The 25159-nt window shown below is 32.6% G+C and overlaps 1 protein-coding gene across 1 annotated transcript in view; it reads right to left on the bottom strand.

Annotated features, from left to right (window-relative positions):
* The window catches only part of LOC128552215 (uncharacterized), a gene marked incomplete at its 3' end in the record, with an annotated part of 38426 nt that extends 15278 nt beyond the window's left edge, over positions 1–23148 (bottom strand). Inside the window, exons 1-8 of the mRNA XM_053533246.1 lie at positions 23042–23148; positions 13140–13210; positions 8524–9148; positions 5065–5343; positions 3571–3849; positions 2292–2555; positions 1190–1468; positions 199–752 (exon numbers count right to left, since the gene is read on the bottom strand). Of these exons, the coding sequence (XP_053389221.1) occupies positions 199–752; positions 1190–1468; positions 2292–2555; positions 3571–3849; positions 5065–5343; positions 8524–9148; positions 13140–13148 (2289 nt within the window). The remainder of the gene's footprint in view (positions 1–198; positions 753–1189; positions 1469–2291; positions 2556–3570; positions 3850–5064; positions 5344–8523; positions 9149–13139; positions 13211–23041) is intronic.
* Positions 23149–25159: the final 2011 nt, after the last annotated feature.

The following is a 25159-nucleotide window of genomic DNA, read 5'->3' as shown; positions in this document are numbered from 1 at the left end:
GCAAATGTAAATATACATGACATGTTGAACAATGAACACGTGTTTTGAAATGATACACATATGCTACTTTTAAAACAAAGACACTTACTCAACATAGATATATGTGTGCGTGCACGTGTGCGTATATGTGTGCGTGCGATACGTGTGTGTGTAAATTATTTGAGAGATCTAGTTCCTTTGAATAAACCATTTATCTACCTGTCTAAATAGGTCTGTTTCTCCATTTATTTCGACGTCACCAAGACTTCTATGGATAAAAGTGTTGTTGATCAACAAACTCAATAGCCCCGAACAGTCAACTTCTTTCGCTGACAGCTTGCCTCTGTAACCAGTAGTATTGATATAGCATGTAGCAACACTCCAAGGATCGGTGCCCCACGATTGTATATCTGTGTTCGTAAGCGTTAAATCGAAGAATCGATGATCAAAAAGTATCTTATCATAAAACTTACTACAAAATCTTTGGCTTTGACAAACCCTCCTGTTTTTTCGCTGTTTAGAACACAGACACTTTGATTTCCTTGGGCATTGTCCCTGTGTGTGTGACGGGAGAAGAACATCTTCTGTACAGTTTGTACATACATTTCCAACAGACGGAAGCTGCTTCATAATTTCAAAGTGATGAGATTGTACGGAATTTTCAGCAAACTCCTGTATGCCCAGTTTCAAATATTTTATACCAAGAGCACCTCTTATCCAGTTTTTGAACATATCTTCTGTCAGTTGTTTCTTGTGTAAAAGACTAACGGTGCCTGAAATATGAATTACATGTTCGCATACTATGCCAGAAGTTGTATAGTTTTAATGGTATATTCAAGAACAAAAATAAACAGTAGTGTTAGTACATTTATACAGTAACAATGTTTCTTTTATTGTAACAAATGGTATACTGAATAAGCAAACATTTTTTTTTTTTGCATCGCACTTCTCTCGATATTTTTTATATTTCAAATGGCGAAATTATCCGACACATTAAATCATATTCGCAATCTTATGATGTGTTCTGACTGATGTGAAACCTGTACAAAAGCAACACATTCAAAGTCCTGAAGTGATAGCAGTATCAAAAACATTAGAAAAGTTTGAATATAAATATTAAGTCAATTGAATACATGACATCAATATTACCATGGCAACAATGTTTCATTTGGAAATTAACTATTCGTTGACGCACAGTAGAAATAATTACCTTTTATTGTCAAGTTTGTACTTGACTTTTTCTCAACAAAGGCAACTGTGTAATCACCATCATCCTCAAACTTTGCATTCCTAATTGTAAGCTTGTGTTCTAGCCCCTGCACTGTGACGAGATGTTTTATACCTTGTGTAATGTCTGTGCCATTATGTTGCCATAACACTTCATTTGTATGTAGGTTGACCGCACATATTAGAACAATATCCATATTCTCTCTGACATCTGCGTCTGTTGTAGCCACATGCAATTCCTCGGTTATCAGCAAAGGCCTTTCTGTTTGTAATAATTTGTAATATATAAATGATAATAGTAATGAAATGTTGAACATGGATTTTCGCGCTTCCAATTTAAATTACATTTTTACGCCCAATAACCGGATGTTACGTTAAGATATAAAAAAAAAATTCTGACAAAACGGCGTGTCCTCAGTGGTAATTGACGTTCCTGAACCTGCAAAAGCACTCATTACAAGCTACGCACTAAAACTCATATATGTTCTGTAGTACCAATAACCACTTCAGACATGTCATTGCAATGATTATGTTGATAATGTATTTTTATTCTCTATTATATCTTTCGATTCTTTTTTAATCAAAAGTTATCAATCATCAAGTGTCTTTACCTTTGTAATAATTTGTAGCATATAAAAGTTATGTAATGATTAACATATGTATTTTCTAATTTTCATACTTCCAATTTAAATTACATTGTCTATGCGCAATAACCAGATGTTAAGTTAAGGTATGAAATAAACAAGCGGTAACCTGAATAAGCACTCAAGCTACGCACTAACACCAATATATGCAATATCGTGCCAGTAACCACTTCTGACATGTCATTGCAATCAATAGGTTTCGATTCTTAATTATATTTTAGATTATTAATCTTTTGTTAAATCAACAATAAACGAGAATAAGGTAAAGGGTAGTAATTCTTAAAACAATGGCACACGACAGGAGAGCACACAACTAAAGCTGAGAGTTACTACTGTTTTAATGCGTCAAAAATATTTTGCTAAATATTTGATATCCCAAATACGAGTTTTAACTACACATAAGTCATAGGAACAGTCGTGTCACGTTAGGAGTTTTTATACCTGAAACTTTGAGGCAAGCCTTTGTTGATTCTAAGCCACACACGCAAGAGTAATATCCACTGTCTGTCAACTTTGTATTCAGAATTGCTAACCAGTGAGAACAGTTATTTGCAACAAGTGTTAAATTATCGGTTTCTTCTACCGGCTGGTAGTCATGTCGCCATGTTACTGCTCTACCAGAAACGTTAAGTTTACATGCAATAATTGCTGGTTCGCCGACATAAACAAACGTGTCTTGAAGTCTTTTCGTGAATACTGGATTTTCTGTAACACAAATTATATTTCAATCACGCCAGAGCTGCCAATCACAAAGGATGATAAAAGTATACTTTTATTACCATCATTCCTTAAATAATAATTGACCTGGGTATAAAGAACCCAGTAAGAGATGATTCTTTCAGCTTTGATCAAGGTTCGATCAAATTTTAAAGCGCATCTGACAATTCTTGTGTTGTGATACCGGCCGTTTGGTAAGTATCATGGTTGTAATGAACGCAGCATATAGATCAGGGTAACGTGACTTTTTATGTATACGTAAACATTATATACTTAAAATACCTGGTATGTTGGAACGTAATTCTATTCATTCCGTAATGTGCCGTTATATGTACCTGGGATCTTGAAACATTCTTTTGTTCCAGGTTATTCGGGGTTTTGTATAAAGAGAATTTATCCAAGAGAATTTATCTTTTTACCGAAATAAAAGGAAAGTCTCTATGCCCTTTGACGATCAGAATTTCGATGTTTTGATGAGAGAAAACAGCAAGTAGTAATCATACCTGAAGGTTATGTGACAATCCTTTCAGTTCCTATCATATGGTTTTGAAGTAGATAATTGTCAAAAATTATACTTGTTGTTAAAATAGGGAGAAGACATCTTTAAGAACTATTCTGAGTCGTGCATTTACAAATGCAATTGTATAATTGTAATGCAGAAATTTAAATCCAGGAAAGTAACTTATCAATATTTGCTATGATTTAAGCGGATCAGAGCGCCATAAACTGAGTCTTTAGAATGACTATACCTTATTAAACATATCATATCTGTGTACATTGCCCCATATTGATAACATGCGGTGTAATTAGATTGCACGCGTCCGAAGGTAAAATACTTTGAAAACATTGAATTTTAAATTACTCAGTTGCTAAAACTGATAATATTGATGTATGTATGTATTTGCAATGTCAATAACAAAATGACGGCTATCAACATTTATGAACATTGTAGTTACTTTTCATTTAAGTAAATAAAACGATTAAATTTCATTGATAAAATTACCTTTAAATAATAGACTTGTGCTTGATTTCGCAACACCAAAGTCAACAGTGTAATCACCTTCATCTTCTAACGTTGCATCACGGATCGTCAATCTATGTTCTAGTTCCTCCACTGACACAAGAAGTCTATCACTTGGTTTGATTTCTTTGTTGTTATGTCGCCAAACAGGATTATTTGTAGGTTGGTCGACCGTACAAAGTAGAACAATATCATCATGCATTGTTTTGTCAGATTCAACTGTTGTTACGTGTAAGTTCTCGATTATCGTCACTGGTTGTCCTGGTTGAAATATATCTCAGTAACTCTATCAACAATAGTTACGAAAACGACCAATAAAGTAAAATAATTAAGAAGATATGTGTCGTATTGACAACGCGCATTACTACGCAAAAATGTATGAAAACAGAAATGCGATGTTATCAGAAAAGTAGACAATATAGGAAAGATGCTGAAAAATATGGTCAGACTAAAGGTTTTCTTCAATATTCAATATGTATGTATATTTAAGATTAGCGAACATGTGAGTATGCAGGAGTATAAGAATGTAAACGTAATCTACTTATAGATTTGATGTTTGTTTTTAAAAGTGGGGTTTCAAATGTGACTGTGTACAAGATACTAAGAAACAATATGGAGTGACATACGAAATTGATAAGAGGAAGATAGACAAAGAAAACTGTAGGAATTGAATGTGGATGTTATCCCCAAAAAATTTGACATTTGGGATTCTTATAATGTCATTGGCAGTAATAAAGTATTTAATGTAAAAAATATTACATTGCAAACAATTTGACGTTGACCATTTAGGTACTGACGCTAAATTAAAAGATGTCTGATCTTCAAACAGACAGATGTACAATTTCGAAATCTCAAGTTTTTCTGTAATGAAAATAAGATATCAGTTTATATTTCATACAATAATGTAAACACCAATAGAATCATAATGTAAACAACACATATCGTTCTACGTTCGAATGTGCAGCTATTGGGGAAGAGGGTGTCAAAAATATTTACATATATTGTACTAAGAAAGTAGTGATACCAAATATTAAAACGATAAAACAAAGTTAAGGGGTTAACAGTGAGATATAATCACAATTGACATTGACATTTGAGGACTTTAAATTATATTTTTGATTGTCATCATCGAATTTAATTTGGACTTTATTCTAAAAATAAAGCAATTAGTATTAACCGATTTTTTAGAAGATCGGAAGAGTTCTGCCCTATGTCAAATAAAATAAAAGTAAATAATATTTCATATGAATTTCTTCCATAGCTGGTCAATTCAAACCAAGCTAAATAATGTTTTCAATTTTAAACTCGATTTTCTCAAAATGTCAAAACTATATCGACTTACGGCATTGCTAATTGGTATTAGGCGGGCGAAATAACTCAAACAACTAAAGTATATTCGCATTACCCATTTGTATAAACAATGCTGTAAACATTTAGGGCTCTACGGTTCTTTGACGATAACCGTATGAAAATTACCTTTAATACTCAAGTTTACACTTGATGTGACACCACCAATGTAAACTGTGTAATCACCCTCATCCTCAAACTTTGCATTCCGGATCGTCAGTCTGTGTTCTAGGTCATCTGTGGAAACAACACGTTTAGTGTGTTCTTCAATTATGTGGCCATTATGTCGCCAGACAGCTTTATTCGTATGTCGGTTGACCTCGCAAGTTAAAACAATATCCATATTCTCTCTGATATCTGCTTCCGCTGAAGCTACATGCAACGACTTTCTTATTTCCAATGGTTTTCCTGTGTAGTATTTTATGGTTTATTATAACACCCATCAAACTGATAAAAAATAATAATGGCAATATAATTACAAGTATGTGATTAGTATCAACTACATACATGTATATTTTTACATCTTTTACGTAATCGCGTTGGATGAAACACCACATTCTAGATATATCGGATAATTTCTTGACTTTGGTTTATTTGCAATTTTATTTACTAAATAGTCAAATCATATCATACACACAAAAATACTCACACACATATATATAGGTAGAGTAGAGAGAATTTATACGAACTAAATGACCACCACCGGCATAGTGCCTAGCAGTACAAACGAACACGCAAGATTAGTTTCGATGCCGCTTGATATACACTGCGAAAAAAGAGTTAATATACGGGAATGTACGGGATTCCGTATATTACCCATAAACGGGAAGAAATACGGGAAAACTAAAATACGGGCGTGTACGGGACTTGTATATTTAAAAGTCCGTATACTTATAAAATCTTATCTTTTATCTATGTGTCAACGGGGCTGTTGCATTCTAGGTTTTTTTTCAAGGTTAGAGAGTTAGGTGTAAGGTAATTTCATAACATTACTAACTGCAAATTGCAAGATTAGTTTCGGTGCTGCTTTATATATACGAGCCCGAATTGCACTACATATTCGTACTTGTTCAACATTTGCATATATATACTCAAATCTCTGTTTTCATGTCCCATAAATCAGTAGTGACATTGTAGTCTTTTTAACTGATTGGGACCAGAGAAGCTATATTTCCTCTCTCTGAAAGTTAACTGGCCCTCGAGGATACATTGAATATATATATAGATAATTTACATTAGGATGACATGGTGTTATAGCCATGTGTCATATCTTGTAACTGGATGGTAATATTTAAATGAAATTTGTTCACTTTAAAGACATTCAAAATTAAAAACTTTTCACCGAGAGATTTTTCAAATTTTATCATTTTTTTTGGGGAGATAATCGGTATTGAAGTTACCATTGATGCCTATGGGAAATATATAATTTCTTTGATTATAAGAATCTGAACTTTAGTTTCGAGAAAATATTGCGGTAGAAAACTGCATTATATGATTCTGATACAAATATCAAAAAGAAATCTAAAATTCCCCGTAGGGAAAAGGAGACAATCATTTTTTTTCTAGTTTTCAGGGGAGATAACTCATGAAAAAAAACCGAAATTATCAGGGGAGGTAATTTAAAAGAAATTTTTGAGAACTCCTGTCACTATATAACTTCTCCATATGCACCTTATTTCTATCGTTTGACATTTTTAAAGCTTACATTATCAAGTTGTATGTGTGCTTTTGGTGAAATTGAGGCCTATTACACCATGTTATCCTGAAGGGATATAATTATATTCAGAACAGTTGACTTTCCCATACGTGAGATCCGCTAGGATACAAGTTCGCATGAATAATTATTTTATAGTAGAGAGAATTTATACGAAATAAATCACCACCACAATATACCAGACAAATTACGGCATAGCGCAACGAACACGCGCATGCCACAGCAAGTCCACTAACCCAATTAGATTAGTTTCGATGTTGCTTTATATACGAGCCCGAATTGTTCTACACATTCGTACTGGTTCAACATTTGCATATATATACTCAAATCTCTGTTTTCATGTCTCACAAATCAGAAGTAACATTTTAGTCTTTTTAACTGATTGGGACCAGAGAGGCTATATTTTCACTCTCTGAAAGTTAACTGGATCTCGAGGATACATTGAATATATACATTATAGATAATTTAAATTAAGGGATATAATTATATTCAGAACAGTTGACTTTCCCATACGTGAGGTACGCTAGGATACAAGTTCGCATTATAAATTATAATATAGTAGAAAGACTTTCGGGCTGTTATAGTTCGATCTTCTCAGATCGTTCAGCACGACTTTTATGTCGTGTTATTGGTACTGTTTAGTTTCTCAACCTAACCGTTTCGGCCTGGGTGGTTCCAATACTCCCGCTTTTATAGCCTTGGGTATTGTTTAATCACCCCGTGGATATGCTGCCTGCTTTTTAATTTTGTCTTTTGACAGTTCCTGTGATACGCAGGCTCCATAACCTCAGATCCCCTTCCTAAATTCCAGTTTGTTTAGTTATGCCCATTGTTTTCTCGTTTGGGGCAAACCCTTTACTTTATCTGGGGACCAAACGCCGCTCTTTATGGAATTACACGCCTCAACACGTGTATCATTGAAGGTTGCATGTTCATCGCCGTTTAAATACATCTGCGGATGTCTCTAAATTGCTTTTTGCACTTTTAGCATGTGTAAATGTTGAGTTCTGCTCAACCCGGGGTTAGAGGGCGTGGACGGTAGCATGCATTTCCACTACCGTCCATGAACAGGCTCAATCAAACCGAGCCTGCAACATTTTCGTTTTTGTCGTATTGAGCGACCTGTGAAGTTTCCACTTTTCTCTATTTTATACGAACGAAATCACCACCACAATATACCAGACCAATTACGGCATAGCGCCTAGCAGTACAAGATAAGGTTCGATGCTGCTTTATATACGAGCCCGAATTGTACTACACATTCGTACTGGTTTAACATTTGCATATATATACTCAAATCTCTGTTTTCATGTCTCACAAATCAGTAGTGACATTTTACTCTTTTTAACTGATTGGGACCAGAGATGCTATATTGCGAAGAAAACTAGATTATTTTACGCTACAAATTAAACCGAAACTGTTGTTGTGGTCATGCGTCATTGAAACGCCATTACGTCACTTCTATTTGTGAATGTGAATTTCCCGCGCTTTGTTTCAAAACGCGGCTATAGGAAAGAGTGCCAAATGTAAAGTATTTTGTTTGGATTTATTGATTTTAAAATTTGGCAAGTTTCGATATGCAAGAAAATGGTCTACCACTGGTTGTAGATTCACTTCGTAATATTCAGCTCCCGAATAACTGTTTTGGCGGCAACTTGGATGAGCCTCGTAACCTCTTAAATAGTTACCCTCGAAGAGGATATCTACAGCTAGGGATAGATTATTACTATAATCATAAATGTTAGCTTTTAGTACTTGCGGAAAAATATTTTACAGATTCTAAAAAACGAGGTTTGCTTTTGAAGATTCACCGCTGCAGAAATGTTAATAAAGATATCGCTATAATTTCAACAAATCGAAAATAAAGCACAAACCATTGTCGTCTTTGTCGCATGTTTGGTCAATGTCGCCGTGTATCCTTGGAGCAATTTTGTCTTGTATGACCATCTGAAGGTGCAATTTGACATCGTGTGTCTGTTTTATTCGTTTAATTAGATCTAAATTAACTCGAATATCTTCTGATTTAAACGAATAAATCATTCGTGTGCATTCGAATTTCATCTCGTCATGGATTCCTTTGTTGAGTTCTAGCAATGCCGAATGTAACGGACCAAATTTTTCCTCAAACGTTTTGTATGTGATCGAAGCAGAGTGGGCAAACTTTTCTAATTCATTCCTTTGATGTTTTATGATCTTTATTGCTTCAACCTCAACATTAACTAAGTATGAATCAAAAAGTACCAGTACTACGACACAAAGCACGAGTGTGTCCCAAGAATCAAAGTCTGTATTGACCTCTTCATCTTTAAACAACTGACGAAATTCTGCATTGTGATACGTGTTGAATGTGTCTTTGCGCTCAGCTAATAGATCGGCAAGTCTTTTACCGCGCTTACTGACTTCTCTTTCTAGAATGGCCTTTAAGGGTACAGGTGCAGCTTGTCCTAATAGCAAAATGTGTCTCAAATAAAGTTCATGGCCTCTTGTTATATCTTCACTCTGTAAGAAATACGCAGAAACGATTTTTTTTTTGTATTTACAGACTCAATATTGAGCTATATATTGAGACATTGGTATATGCCTCCTAAGTAAATAGTTGGCAAATAGGGCGCCTAAACAATAGCAAATAAATTTTAATAAGGAATCATGCGAATATTAGTTTGAGGAGCCGGTTTCAAAGTCTTCTCCTCGATAATATTCAACGCATGCTCCAAAGAAGAGGATATAGTAAAATGAGTAATTCTGTAAACTTTTAAGATAGGTGGAAATGTTACGCTTCGTCATACTATACTCTCTCTGACAGAAGCACTTACGGAACCAAATTCAAATAGAGTTATTGTTGTAGACTGAAAAAACATTCATAACAGTAATTGAACGAACAGTCTAACATGTGTTAAAGATCACCTTCAAATAAAGATTACCACTATAACAGCTCCTTGTTAAGATCAACGTTTTCTCTAAACAACTGTGTAGATGGCAGAGTTTTTAATGGTGAGATTGCCATTCTTATCTTTTATCTATGTGTCAACGGGGCTGTTGCATTCTATGGGTTATTTCAAGGTTAGAGAGTTAGGTGTAAGGTAATTTCATAACATTACTAACTGCAAACAGCTTATTATTTTACATGTTGAGAATGAATGCTATGCTTATAAATGATTTATGCATAGATCAATCATAAATTTAAGTATATCTGAAATAAATTAACTAATTGCCCGAACAATGCCATTTTAAGCCAGTGTGATGAAAACATATTAAATTAACATTGAAGATAAAGGGAAACTAGTTTATTCCATTTCTTATATTGCTGGTGTAAATACTGTATACTGTTTTCAATCTATTAAGACATGTTGTCGTCGTTTAAAAAGGAATTGATGTCATTGATCTAAGTGGGAAATTTCGAACTATTCAAAAGGCAATGCATGTATGCTGCAATCAATGCTTTGACTGTTTCATTATGCTTTACATTTTGTGGCATATTATTTACGTTTATATATTCATAAGGAGTATTTCATAAAGGCGCATATACTTCTGATGATATAATTTGAAGTGAAATAGCATAATTACTTGGGAGCTTTTAGTGATAAATGTCATCATTCTATATCTATCTATATCTCCTTTTGGCTTTTAATCATCATACAGAAGAGAATGTCTATATAAAAGAAGAGGCTTTTAAAATTAGAAATAAATCATTATGTTCAAAAATGCGTGTGCATACATCTATTCCTCTATTTTCTATATGAATAACTACAGCATTTTAGTTTATACTAATTTATTTTTAAGCTTAATTGTGATGAAAACTAGAAGCTTATCTGAACCACACTCGAATCCCGGAAAAACGAGTACTGGTGTCATTCATTTGATAAGGTTTGGTTATGATCCAAGTCGGTATCAATCTCTGGGTTGAGCTGCTAATACCTTAACCTCTAGACAACCGCTTCCCTTACCTAGAGTTTCTTGACGAGTGACTTATCCCAACAAAAAATTTCTTGTACCAGAAGGCTCTGGCATGATATTTGACCGAGATAAACATGAATAGTATCACACCAGAAGATGTCGGTTTGATGACTGGAACAGGAAAAATGTCCTGTGTGGTCAAAGCTTTCAGTTTCAAGTAATGTTAAATTTGTTTGAGGTAACTATTTGTTCATGCAAAACATAAAGTAAGGGTGCATATAAATCATGCAAACACCTCTAAATGATAAATTATAACAAGAATCCAGTAAATAAAGACATAATCATTAAATAAAAGTTTTAACTTTCCATTACAATAAAGCTTTTCAAGATACATGTATATAGATATGACCACATTGATATTTAGCTATATCAAAGTAAAACTATTTGAATATAGAGTTTTTATATAAAAATATGTAATATGTGTTCTATTATGGGAATTACAAAGCTAATCACAAAGCTTATTATACATGTATATGATGCAAAAAAAACATAAATGAAAATGAACCATGTCTCCCAATATAGCTTTATTTAAATAGAAGGATTAATGGAATTGCCATCTGCGTGTTATCTGAGGCACTAGCGGACATGAAATGCTGCCTTTATATCATTTGATCTACACTGTACAACAGTAATATTAAATTGATGTTGCGTTCCACATGTGGTTTCATTATGACTACAAATACAGGTCGGACATGATTTTGCGATAGACAGACAAACAGACAGACAGACAGACGAATGAAACAAAATGGAACATATCGTCTACAAAACTTTAGTTGGTTACAAATATTTATCACCTCTAGATCAATCGAGATCAAGCAGCACATTACATGGCTTATTATGTATGTACGTAAAAGCGTATGGTTTCAAAAAAGAAGACATTTTAACGTACGTACGGACGAATGTTCAGACATACCGATATGTAGAATGACCTAACTTTATGCAAATACATCACTTGACCATAAGAGTAAGTATGAATCAGTTTACATATAAATATGTATCAAGAATAAGATAAAAATTATATTTTTCTAAAAAAGCTATTTGTTTAAATGGCGGCAATTTTAAATATTCTAAAAATAGAATTCCAAAGAGCTGTCACCTTGGCCCTTACAGTCAGATGTCTTATATTGTTTCAAGCTGCTGTTGTGACCTTGGCCCTTACAGCCAAACGTATTATATTGTCCTAAGCTACCGTGGTCTCGTTATGACTAAAAATACAGAGCGGACACGATTTTGCGATCATAGACAGACAGACAGACAGATAGACAGACGGACGAATGAAACAAAATGGAACATATAGTCTACAAAACTTTAGTCAGTTACAAATATTTATCACCTCTAGACCAATCGAGATCAAGCAGCACATTACAGGGCTTATGATGTATGTACGTTAAAGCGTATGGTTTTAAAAAAAGAAGACATTTTAACATACGTACGGACGAATGTACAGACAGACTGTTATGTAGCATGACCTAACTGTATGCAAATGCATCACTTGACCCTAAGAATAAGTATGAATCAGTTTACACATAAATATGTATCAAGAATAAGACAAAAAATAACATTCACTAAAATAGCTATTTGTTTAAATGGCGGCCATTTTGAATGTTCTAAAAATAGAATTCCAAAGAGCTGTGACCTTGGCCCTTATAGCCAAAAGTCTAATATTGTCCCAAGCTACCGTTTTACAAAATTTGGTACTTTTGTCCAGCCTGTCTAGATCTTTCGAAATTGGCACTCTACTAATTTACCTGTTTTGTTTGTTTGTTTTGGGTTTAACGCCGTTTTTCAGTAATTTAGCTGTGTTGAAAGACACCATGAAAATAAAAGAATCCTATCTTTATTTAAGAAATAATATATCTCATTTAGTGACTTGTCGCTGAATAAATCATTGTTTGGAGTTCAGATGCGAAGGAATTATATCACGAGTGCGCAGCCCGAGTGAAATAATAATACGCATTTGAACGACAAACAATAATTTTTTTCAAGAGCAAATCACTAAATGAAATATATTACTTCGATTCTAACACGTTACCAGCGACTTTAAAGTACATCTTTGGTGTCATTCATTAAATACTTGCCCGTTTTCAATCGGTTTCTTTTCAGGCGCGCCGATATGCCGCTTGAACGCCATGACGTAATGAATGTGACGTCAGAACAGTGAATTGTTGTATAATAATTCACTGTTTTCAGTCTTCTTTGTTTAATAGGAAAATGTATCGTATCGTGTTAGAATTTTATTTACAGAATGGCTTGACTGCAGGTAATTCGATTATGAATTTTAATTACATTACAGTGATAATATTCTTACCTTTTCCTTCCCGCATATTATTCAAATACTATCTGACAAGTCAGTGTATTTTCAAGAATGATTTAACATTTTACTGAGCGTACTTTGTTTTAAATGAAAGATGTGTAACATAAGCACAATTGATTATAAGATTAATAGTCTCCCTCTTTATATTCCCCATTTGTATCTTATTTTGCTGTTTGCAAACCGATGCGGAATAAGAAAGATATCATGGATGAATTACTTTACCGTTGTCATCTTTTTCGTCTGTTGACTACGTAGACTCACTGTTGTTAAGCCGCATCATACATTACAGTGTCCTGCCGAATACATAATGAAATATTGACATTCAAAACATTATTCTCACTCAATTGTAACATCATTTTATCAGTTTTTGGGTTAAAGATGCATACCTACCAGTGATATCTAAATATTTTACTAATATATTTAGGACATTCAAGGTAAATTGATTTTTTTATGAGAAAAATATTATGTACATCAAGTGAAATATATCTATGTTTTTTTTTTTTTTTTTTTTTTTTTGAGAATACATCGCAAACTCTATCAAACGCTATCTGAGTAAATAAAAAATAAAGAAAACAATACAATACAACAGCAACAGTAAGTCTGAAAAAAAAACCTAATTACAACTTTTCCAAATTTTACAAATATTCCTGAAAGTCATATATGAATATTATTATGCATGACTCTTAAATACAGTAATTGGGTATAAGAATACATAAAACTTTTGTTTTACAGATAAGCTATTGAAAACAAAATCTGCTAAAAGAAAAACGGGTACTTTAAAACAGCCAGTCGACACAGAAAACGGTTTGAAGCGGGCGTCTATATATTTTATAGCACCTGCAAACACGCACAAGTTTCTCCAAATGAAGAATTTTATCTTCCACCTTGTTAATGCACCTAGCATTTTAATTGTCTTTGATATTAAACAAACTTCATGTATATTGACTGTGCAATATTCCTAAATGAACGCTGGTCAAGTTAGAGCTTAGAATAACTCTTCGATAAAGTAGTCTCTAGGTAGAACTCGATATATTCATAATATACAATCATGATTAACTGGTCAGGAACCACCAAAAGTTCATTCAGCTAGAGAGGCAAGATTATGAAAAACTTAACGTCGATATTTAGACGTTTGACGAGTTCATGCGTGCCTCACTATATATAGAACATTCGTTTATATTTACATTGCATTACTTCTGTAGTCATGACGACTTCTCTGTTTTAACAGAGAACACAATGTGATATCAACTGTTATAGTTTTATTTATTTATTTTGTTTTATTACGTTAATGCATAACACAATCTAGGAGCTTGACTAACCCTTCAAAATTCTGGAATAATTTTATTCATTTATATCATACTTTGTAAAAACGAAACGTACATTTACCCTATAAAAAATTAGAAGCTATAGAATTTCGTTTCAAGAAGAGGACCCGAACGCAGGAGTTTTGCACATGGCATCTTCTTTATAAGAGGATGAGGATATCAGGTCTTGTAAACGAGATCGCTATTCATACGAATAATTGATGTTTTATGTTGGCTTATTTAAGATGTCCAGAAACTTAGAACACTAAATTTAAAATCATTTGAACATCCACAAATAGATTTTGTGAACTTTTTTGTACTGGTTATTTCAAATTTATACAATATTAAATATCACAGAAGGGCTTCTAAAACAAATAATTAGATTTATAACATATATTCAAATATAATTGCGAAAATGTTTCGTAATTAAGACACGTTTCAGTTAGTAAACAAAAAGCTAAATCAACAAACTTGAGTTATCTCCGTTAAACCTTATTAAAAGATGAAAATTATACGAGTCTGGGAATCGAACTCAAAAACAAAAAGACAAAAATGTCCGAAACGGAGCGCGTTACCCCTTGGCAAACGAAGTATTAGTGTGTGTTTCGGTAGGATTGATATGGGCTTAATCTGTTGGTTTACGTTTCCAAATGACTCCAATTAAGTCTTATCAGTCTTCACAAAAGAAGTTTTATAATAAGTTACAGTCCCTGGCTCGCGGATTTTGCTTTTTCCGCGTTACCACCGGTACAAATATTTACCCCGAGTGGAAAATCGCGATGATTTTTCTCATTGAATCACTACTGATTTTGTAAGCGATCAATTATAGATTAAGTGTCCACGGCGACTCGCGATGAAAAATCTCAGCGGGTCGCGCTGAATTGCGATGAATCGCGGCGAATCACCGGCAGTCACCGCGAAATCCAGGTAAGTCTGGCTACGGGGCATATTTATACACTTAACGAATGATTTTTACGAATTATTTGCAACCGCGTTTATTGCAAATGGCTAAAAAAACTAATGAATGTATCTTAAAGTTTATAAAATTTTACTTTTATCAAATACACTATTAATAACTTAAATTCAATAATATTTAAAATGATAATTTTACATTAATCATGAAAACGTTAACTATAATAGGAATTAAAATAAAGCGGTACCTTTAATTGAAATCTAGTTTATTTCCTTTAAATTAGTTTACTACGATACTTGGTATATAAAAGTAGTATTTTATTTATTTTCATATAAGTATACAGAACGGACTACGATGTGATTTAAACAAATCACACATTAAGAATTAATAAAAGTTATTCAGTAGTTTATCTGGACTTGACATTTAATAGATTCTTATGTATACTAATTTAAACCAATATTAAATAACAAGTAATAAAATTATATATCAAGCTTAATTTGAACACAATTTAATCTTTACAACATATAAGATCCAGTTTGTATAATATATAGCGTATGAGTCATTATTGTTGATGATAATTAAATAAGAAACATACTTCAAATGTTTAACAAATATAATATAAGGAAAAATTGTGCATTTCATACCACGTGTACCATTTTTCTTAAACGTGATTAGATATAGGCAAAAGTTGTCAATTAACCCCTTATCTATTGACACGCGTTAAAACAACATTGAAATACCTCGTCACTGCGAATGTTGAAACACGAAGCCGCCGGTATAATAATGTACAATGTAACAGTACACTGACAAACTTTGGCAGACTTTACAGTTACTTAAATATTACAAAAATATTGCTGAATTAATCTATCAACCACATATTCGGCTACAATTTGATAATTTAACGCCTGCAAGTAGCTTACACTTTAATTTGAAAACAGTACCTGGTACATAAGGAAACTTTTCGTTTTCTTATAATTTTGTTTATTATTTCAAGTACTTCATTATAAAAAACAAAGAGTTTATGCGCCAAATTTAAGGGTTATCTTCTTAATGTTTAGCTCGACTATTCAAAGAATAGTCTAGCTATTCTACTCACCCTGGCGTCGGTGTCGGCGTCGGCGTCACACCTTGGTTAAGTTTTTGCATGCAAGTACATACAGCCATCAATTAAAGGCATATAGCTTTGAAACTTATTTTTTCTTTTTCTAGGTCAATAACCAACCTCTCTGGGACAAGTCCCATAACTCTGACATGTATTTTGAGCAAATTATGCCCCCTTTTGGACTTAGAAAATTTTGGTTAAAGTTTTACATGCAAGTTACTATCTCCAAAACTAATGCAGATATTGATTTGAAACTTCACATGTGTCTTCGGGGTTATAAAACTAGTTGATAGCAGCAAGTCCCATAACTCTGACTTTCATTTTGGCCAAATTATGCCCCCTTTTGGACTTAGAAAATTCTGGTTAAAGTTTTGCATGCAAGTACATACAGCTATAACTAAAAGGCATATAGATTTGAAACTTATTTTTTCTTTTTCTAGATCAATTACTAACCTCACTGGATCAAGTTCCATAACTCTGGCATGTATTTTGGGCAAATTATGCCCCCTTTTGGACTTTAAAAATTCTGGTTAAAGTTTTACATGCGAGTTTCTATCTCCAAAACTAATGCAGATATTGAATTGAAACTTCACATGTGCCTTAGGGGTTATAAAACTAGTTGATAGCAGCAAGTCCCATAACTGATATGCATTGTGGTCAAATTATTCCCCCTTTTGAACTTAAAACTCTTTTGATAATTAACCTTTTTAGGTAATATTTTCCTGCCTCTGGGACAATATTTCGAATAGTCGAGCTTGGCTGTCTTACGGACAGCTCTTGTTTTTATGGCAATAACAAGAAAAGAAAAATGTTATACATTTTTGTATTTTACATCCTTTTTTTTCAAAACTGTCTTTATCTTTTAAACTTTTAAAGATTATTTCATCTTGTAATATTTATGTACTGCCTTAAAATTTAGTTAGTAATGATTTCTTAATTGTGAAATGTTAATTTTGAAATCATTTTTATTTGCTTTTGCACAATTATTGTGAATTTAATTATTGATTTTATACATGTATCTAGTGGAATGTCGTATGACATTCACATATTTAATTTTAAAAACGCGTAGACTGTTCGTTTTGCAATATAAAGCAACTGCATACATATCATTAATCTAAGAGAGGTTCTTTGATATATATGCGATTTATCTTCCATATTCATTCATATTTGCTATCATGAGTTTTGACATTTCTTGCACAGGTGAAACTCAATAATCTGATTTCATCCTGTTGTGTTATATTTCTGTCGCTATGCATGATTGTACGTTTATGATAAAAAAATAAGCATTCTTCTGTAAGTTCTTTTTTATATAAATACAAAATATCAATTACTCTGATATGACAATTTTTCATTATTTTTATTATTATGATACTGGAAAAACTAAGTTTACACTATATGTAGATATTTATGTTTTACATAACTCGGCCACATTGAAAAACTAAACTTAACATAATATTATAAATAGTAACACAAAGAATGCATTCGTTATATACAGATAATTGTTATCAAATCTTGTAAGCAGATAAATTTTATATTATGAAAATACGTATAACTGAAATAATCTAAGCAAAATATGTTTGAAATTATTATTATTAAAGATGATGAAAAGCCATTTACTTTTTTATTTTTTCCTCTAAATAATTCATGTTAAATTTCCTGTCAGTTTATATGCATTCTGCACTGTATATTGTCATTTATAACGTCATTCCATTACCTGTAAATCGCGGCGATCCACCACAATTCACCGCGAACCACCGGCACTTCACCGCGAGACGCTGCGATTTGTCTTCGCAATACACCGCAATCGATTTATTGCTCTTTGTCGCGGTGGAAGCTGTAAAATATATTACGAGGATGCAGGAAAAAACGAGCATCCCCGTGGCTCATAAAAGTGTCCGCGCTAGGGTCGAATCGCGGGGAAGCGCGGACTTTGAAAAATCCGCGAGCCAGGGACTGTAGCATTTACTCTTCCTTCAATAAAAGAACGTGATTGTCATATGCAAATACGACCTAAAAGCTACAGTCTAGCAGTATTTTAAAAGATATTTTAGCAAATTCAAAACCAAATCGTCTCATATTTGAAGCTGCATAATGGTAAACAATTCTGCATTATCGGGGACTACCACATTACATAAACATTTCAATGAATCTGGCAATTATGCAAAAGCAGTGCGCAAAGATATTGTTACATATTGTACCGAATATTCTGATGGTCACTGCCATTTGGTACGATTAAACAGACGTCCTTGAGATGTGTAATATATCTAATTGTATAAACTGCTGAAATATAAAATATAACGATAGTATAACTACCTTAGTTCTAAATACAGTATATATGCCTTCAGTTATTATTTCAGACAATTTTAAACAGCGGGTATGATGAAGTATTATACTTTAGAGCATCAATTATTATGATGATATCGGAAATATTGTAACTAATAGCAAAGTATTCCGAATAAATGTGTAGATTGAAAAATATACTTTTATACTATTGCCGTGACAGTGGTTTTATTCAGGACGCCATAAAAATTTCCCAGTTATTGTTCACAAAAGCGATACATGTGATTTTACATACTTATAACCTATAGTTTTGTTTGGTACTTGACGCCTTGCGGAACAATTATTTTCGAGCTGCCCTTGTTTTTGATATATACTAGATCATAGTATTTACATAAAAACACACAAAAAACCATGTGTGGTATTAAAAGGTATAATTGGCCTCAAACGAATAATTGTTCTATGTAGTCAACGACTAGAGCAGATATTGGTAATATTTGAGTTTTTTTAAGTTGTTGCAGCACCGGCATATTGGTGGTTCTTCAAGGACAAGTCCACATCCGAATATGCTTTTACGAAACACATAAACAAAAGAAAGAGACTGAGATTGTTGTCCTGAAAAATGTAGACATTTTCAGACTAAGTGCAATACATTTATCTTGCTTCGAATGTGCATCAAACTATTAATTACTAGTAATATGTGTTATTTGATAGCTTACATTTTGTTTACAAAGTTACTTATGTGTTTGATCGTATTCGTCTGATAGCTGTTTATATTTCATTAGTTTTAATAAAAAATAATTTGATACGTGAACCTTTTTCTTGTTTTTCATAATCAGATTCAACACTAAATGTACGATATGGTAAATCCAGACTGACGATTTATTGATGATTGGTTTAAACAAAGGTTTTATTTTAGTTTTAATCACTGTTTATTACGTCGTTGATAATCCACATGATAATGACGTTGCAATAACGAAATTATATACAATTGTCATGTACGTATTATTGTAGAATCGTATACTTGTATTTTATACGAAAACAGCCAGTAGACATTGCTATTGAAAAGCAATAACTAAAGAAACAAGTTCATAAAAAGTCATGAATAAATTAGCAATTGTTTACATTCAATAACTTTTTTATATATGACATTATTCGTCCATGTAGAAACGGCATTACACATCTGAAACCATTTATCCACTCTATGCACTGTTTTAGTAACCGCATTAATATTAAAAAACAACAACATAATGTTTAAAAGAAAAAAAAACTCGTATCTTGTTTTCCTACTTATGTTCGCCATTTTATGTTTCACTATCCTTCTGCTCTCGCTTAAAATGTTATCTAGCCAAAATACGTTCGATCCCCTGAACAAACAAGCTGCTTTATTTCGTGTTGTGTTAATAAATTTACACACAACCACAACACATACAGTTTGTTATGATGATCATCTTTTAAAACAGATAATTTTTTTTCTGATGGCGAGTCAACAGATTCGGTGTAAATTAGAAATTATACCATAAATGTGAGCTCACTACTGTGAACGAATTAATTATCAAAATATACTTTTCTTATTATTCCGAAATCATTAAAATCGGAGATACAGTTTGTACCTAAATGTTCAGCGTTTCTGCAGCACAGCCCACAAATAGATTCTCTCTCCTCATGTGAGATACCCAAAAACCAATGTCAAGTAGTCGGCACTAATTTATTCACATTTTTTCATAATTTTTCTATAATAACTGTGGCAGATATATAAACGCCTGACTTTGATACCGAATAACTGCCCACTTTTAAATGCAGCAAGGCAATCACATCACTAGATGGGACTATTTGCGCGGGTTTGCATAGTTTACCAAAAAGTGGTAGGGTAACAGGAATTTGCCAACATCGTTTTTCAGAGGCAAACGTTAGAATATGTAAGTCAATAAATACAGACCCTTTAATTAGCATTTTAGAGGGCAGTTTACCTTACTGAAAATAAGTTACTTACTTTCAGAGCTCAATTGAGATTACTATCGCCATATATATCATCGTCAAATTTCGAATTTCCCACATGGTTGTAAGTGAGCATTTCCATACAATAAACGATTAATAATTATTACCAACCTGAAAAACCGCATGAATTTCAAGAAAGAGGTGAAAAAAAAAATAAGAAATTTTATACACTATTCTATACCAACAGGCAATACCTACAGGTGCAGATATGGATCTAGATGTCAATGAATGAATGCATTCATATTTAACAACAAATGTTTAAGGATAGCAGCACATATTGCGGCATTAACACATTTACGGTTAATCTTTAAAATTCTACAGAAATTAAACCACCAATGTCAACATAAACTCCCATAATGAAACTTTTTGTGAGGTGCCTAGCAGAAAAATAAAGCACTCGAGCCAATCCTTTTGTTTGCCAAGTTTTCTAAGTATATTCTTAAGGTTTGAAAACAACTACAGTTTAATTAACTTCTACATTGCAGAAAAATACGAATCATCTTCACTTTCAGAGCTACAGGTACATCGTTACGTTCGGTATAAGTCTATGATGTTTCTTAAAATTCAGGTGCGCACATATTAAAAAAGTAAAATAAGATGCCAAAATGATATCGAGCAAATTGTAGGTCAATACTATAACACTTTAATTTACTCTTTATAGAATAATGTGTTTGTCAAAAGCAAATAAAACCTACGAGCTATGTTTACTGCCTTTTTAAATTATGTTTCAGCAAATTGACACCAAATATGCTTAAATTTGCAGCAATGAACTCGACAAAATCGTGATCTACCATGTAATCTAAACATTTGAATGACGTACTTTGGAAATTATAAAGCTAAACCAATGGCACCACGATATTATTACATATGGTTCCTTATGTTCAGAAGGTCAATGGCATTTGGTATGATTAAACTAGAGCTGTGTTATGTATCATTAACAGGTACGAACTGCTGAAATGAATAATTTAACTATAGTATAATTATCTAAGTTCTAAGCAAATATCATCAGACTCTACAATTTGTAATGTATGGGATATATGCCTTCGGTTATAATATCAGACAGCGACAATGATTAGATATTAAATTCTAAGAAATATCATAACTAATACTGTATTGCAATTAAAGGCGTAGACTGGAAAATAAAGCAACAATTATAGCCGGGTTATTGCCTTCATTCAGGACGCCATTAAATTTCCCAGTCGCCTTCCGCAACAGAGATTAGAGTTTACGTATTTATGATGGTATTTTACGCCCTGTGGAACAATTACTTTCGAACTGCGCTTAAATTAATATCAATTAAAATAGTTAAGCTTTACCACTCTCTTTATATCGTAGGCGTTAGAAATTTAATCAAAGACGAATAAAAACCTGTTTCATTAAAATTTAGAAATATACAAAGAGTTAACATTTGATCATAATTTAGTAACTGATATATTTAATGATATGAAAATTACAATGGATAGATATTGTGTTTATTAAATGTTTTGCATTCAATTTGTCTTTATCCCGTATTTGTCATTAAACACACAATAAAAATTGTAACTTTGCCTATCATGATCTTATTTACATGAATACAAATAAATTCATGCGCGGTCTCAAAAAGTAAAACATTACCTGAAACGAATAATTGTTTTTTTGTAGTAAACGACTAGAACAAATATAAATACTGTGCGAGGTGTTTTAATGTTTATGTGGCACTAGCAGGTTGGGGGCTCTGCAAGGGCAAGACACCAAGCCCGAATAAGGTTTTACGAAACACATAAACAAAAGAAAGAAACTGAGATTGTTGTGCTGCCAAATGTAGACACTTTTGAGACTGAGTGCAAAAGATATTAGGTAAGGGTAAATTTCTCGGAAGCAAAGAGCACCGCAAGCACAGCCTCGGAGCCACGCATTTGCAAAGTAGGCCTACAACAAAAAGAAGCTGTAACGGAAAAATATTACCGACGGGTTGCTTCAGAAATCCAACAAGTACATTCTAATTTATAGAAAATGGGAAAGGAAAGGGTAAGGAGTAGGTAGAAAAGGGGCTGGGGAGTTAAATAGAAAGTGGAACAAGGATGACTATTCAAAAGGGAATGCTACATTCCTTAATACATTTATTTTGCTCGGAACGTGCATCATACAGTTTGTTATCACGTTTTTTACGGTAGTTTTTTTTTGGCTAAAAGGCTACTTGTACTACGTTTTGATCTTTTTCGTCTGGTACCTGTTTACATTTAAGCAGCTTTGTTAGCAAATTAACTCAAAAGTTGATATTTTTTTCGATTTCCATGATTCCATTCAACACTTGATTTACGGTTATGGCGAATCCAGATTTTCAGTTGCTGTTATTAAAGGTTTCGTGTTTAATTCACTGTTATCTCATATTATGAGAATGTGGCAATAACCCATTTTTATATACTGTCGTCGAAGATTGCAGAAAACATATGATTATGGTTTATACGAAAACGCTTATATAAAGCAATATTAAAAGAAATAAGTGTATAAAAGTCATAAATAAATAACTAATTAAAAAACATTTTCTCACCTGATTTCAAATGGCGACAGCACCTAGAGAAAATAAATGCGACAACTCTACTAATTGTAGTTAGCCACACAATCCCAAAATTAATTATTTGTCTCTATTTGAACGAGAAGATCATTTCATAGCGTAACAAATGTAATATGTAATTAATCGTTTTGTTAATTAACGATGTAGTATGTCATTTTAACAAAGGGGTATTTGTTAGATACACGTATAATAAAACTTCAGCTATTGTCGTAAAAACAATAGTTCAAAATAATCTTACAGTGAACTGTTATAAAGCGTCATTAGGTAATCAATAATCTATTGGTATCTTGAATATAGACGACTTTTCGGAAGGCCATTGTGCACTATGCACTCCTTTACACACAATCCAAAACTTTTGAAGGACATGAAAGACATAGCACTCAGACTACCACATGCATCCAGATCATACTTTCCACGATTTTGTAATACCATATATCTAAAAACATCTACATGACATATTATAAAATCATTTTTAGAAATTAGTACTAGTTTTAAGTTAACAAGAACATTTTTAAAATCATGTATTCCAGTGTGAATGAGATTTTTTTTTAGCTTTTATTAAATGAATTTGTAAGATATCTGTTGAACTGTGATTCCAAATAGAGAAAACGTTTTCCACGGTAGATACTTTAATATGCTATCTGTCAGATTTCAATAATCATTACAGTGTATATAATTTAGCTTATGTTATTATCAAGGGGAAACCAAAATTGATAAAAATAAATTAAAATTGATTTCGTATTAATATAAACTGATTGTTATAAATCAGTCGAATAGGATACTAGCGTTAGTACATTACATTTTTCAATTCTTAGTGAAGGACAAGGAAAGAAAAGAAAAAGAATTTTGTTTTTTCTAAAACATAACATTATAGATAAAACTAATGCTTTTCTTTATCCATTATAAAGGAACCATCCCTAAGCATACAATTATGAAGAAGCGAGAAATAAAATAATTTTGATAGATCGATTAAACTTAAGCCATAAATTAGAATATAAATGTTTGAATGTACTGACTGTTACCTTATTTTCGTTATCTCTATGATCCATGTCCCATACGAATTCTTATTCTTTAATCACCCTCTAATTAGTGTAATTCACAAGGTTGAAATTAGACAAAACAGATTTATTATTTTCACATATACATGTATATTGTGGAATTATTCACATGTATTACTAATATGACATATTGTGTGCTCATTAGCACACATATTGGTAATATATGTAAATAATTTTACTCAACCGTAATGGTTCCCTAAAAATGTCCTTTTGCATTGCCGGTGAGCTTATTTACTTCAAATCTTACAATCCTAAAATATCTGGATGTACATACTACAAACGTTGTAATAGCTGGAAACGTCTATAAACTATAAATAAATTATCTGCTGAGTACGATACATATATGAAGTATAGTAATGTCCATACGCTTAAAGCTTGTTATACTGCTATTTTCAACGCTTTAGCTGTTTATTATTTTACTAAAAACATGTCCACTGAAACACTTTTATTTTATTTCTTATATACAATTACAAGCAAATAGATGTACATCTTTGAAAATGTTCGAATATTCGAATACTGTTTCACTATTCCAAACGCAAGTACCGAAATGTTCGTTCATCTTATTTGTCAAAACCTGCTTTTAATATAAATACGCACCAAAATGGCTTCTGTCTTCGGCAGACGTGTCATTTTGTATATTAGCGTGCCGAGATTGTATATCGCTATGGAGACGAACGTGTACCCTGTAATTAATACAGCTAATTGTTTACCTTTAGAAAAATTCAATTGGTCACAAATTGATGTAAAATCGTTATTACTCACCTTGTTTTCGATAAGTGCGAACCGCATGTAATTAGAAATAATTCAGATTTTGATCAAAGTCGATAAAAGATGTACTTAAAAGTAAAGAAAAACGCCGACAAGTGTAGAAACAAATGGGGGAAATTAGATGCATATTATTTTTACGTAGATTGGATTTTCTAACTTATAAAACATCTAATCACATTAAACGAAAGTAGAACTAATGCAGGTCGTAGGGTATGATAAACAGATAATAAGATTTTGAACTAATTTGCTGATCGGATATTCGAATATT

This window comes from Mercenaria mercenaria, unplaced genomic scaffold (genome assembly GCF_021730395.1).
Source record: "Mercenaria mercenaria strain notata unplaced genomic scaffold, MADL_Memer_1 contig_2166, whole genome shotgun sequence".
Taxonomy (NCBI): domain Eukaryota; kingdom Metazoa; phylum Mollusca; class Bivalvia; order Venerida; family Veneridae; genus Mercenaria; species Mercenaria mercenaria.
Note: the sequence above shows the minus strand (reverse complement) of the source record. Positions and strands in the feature narration are given on the sequence as shown.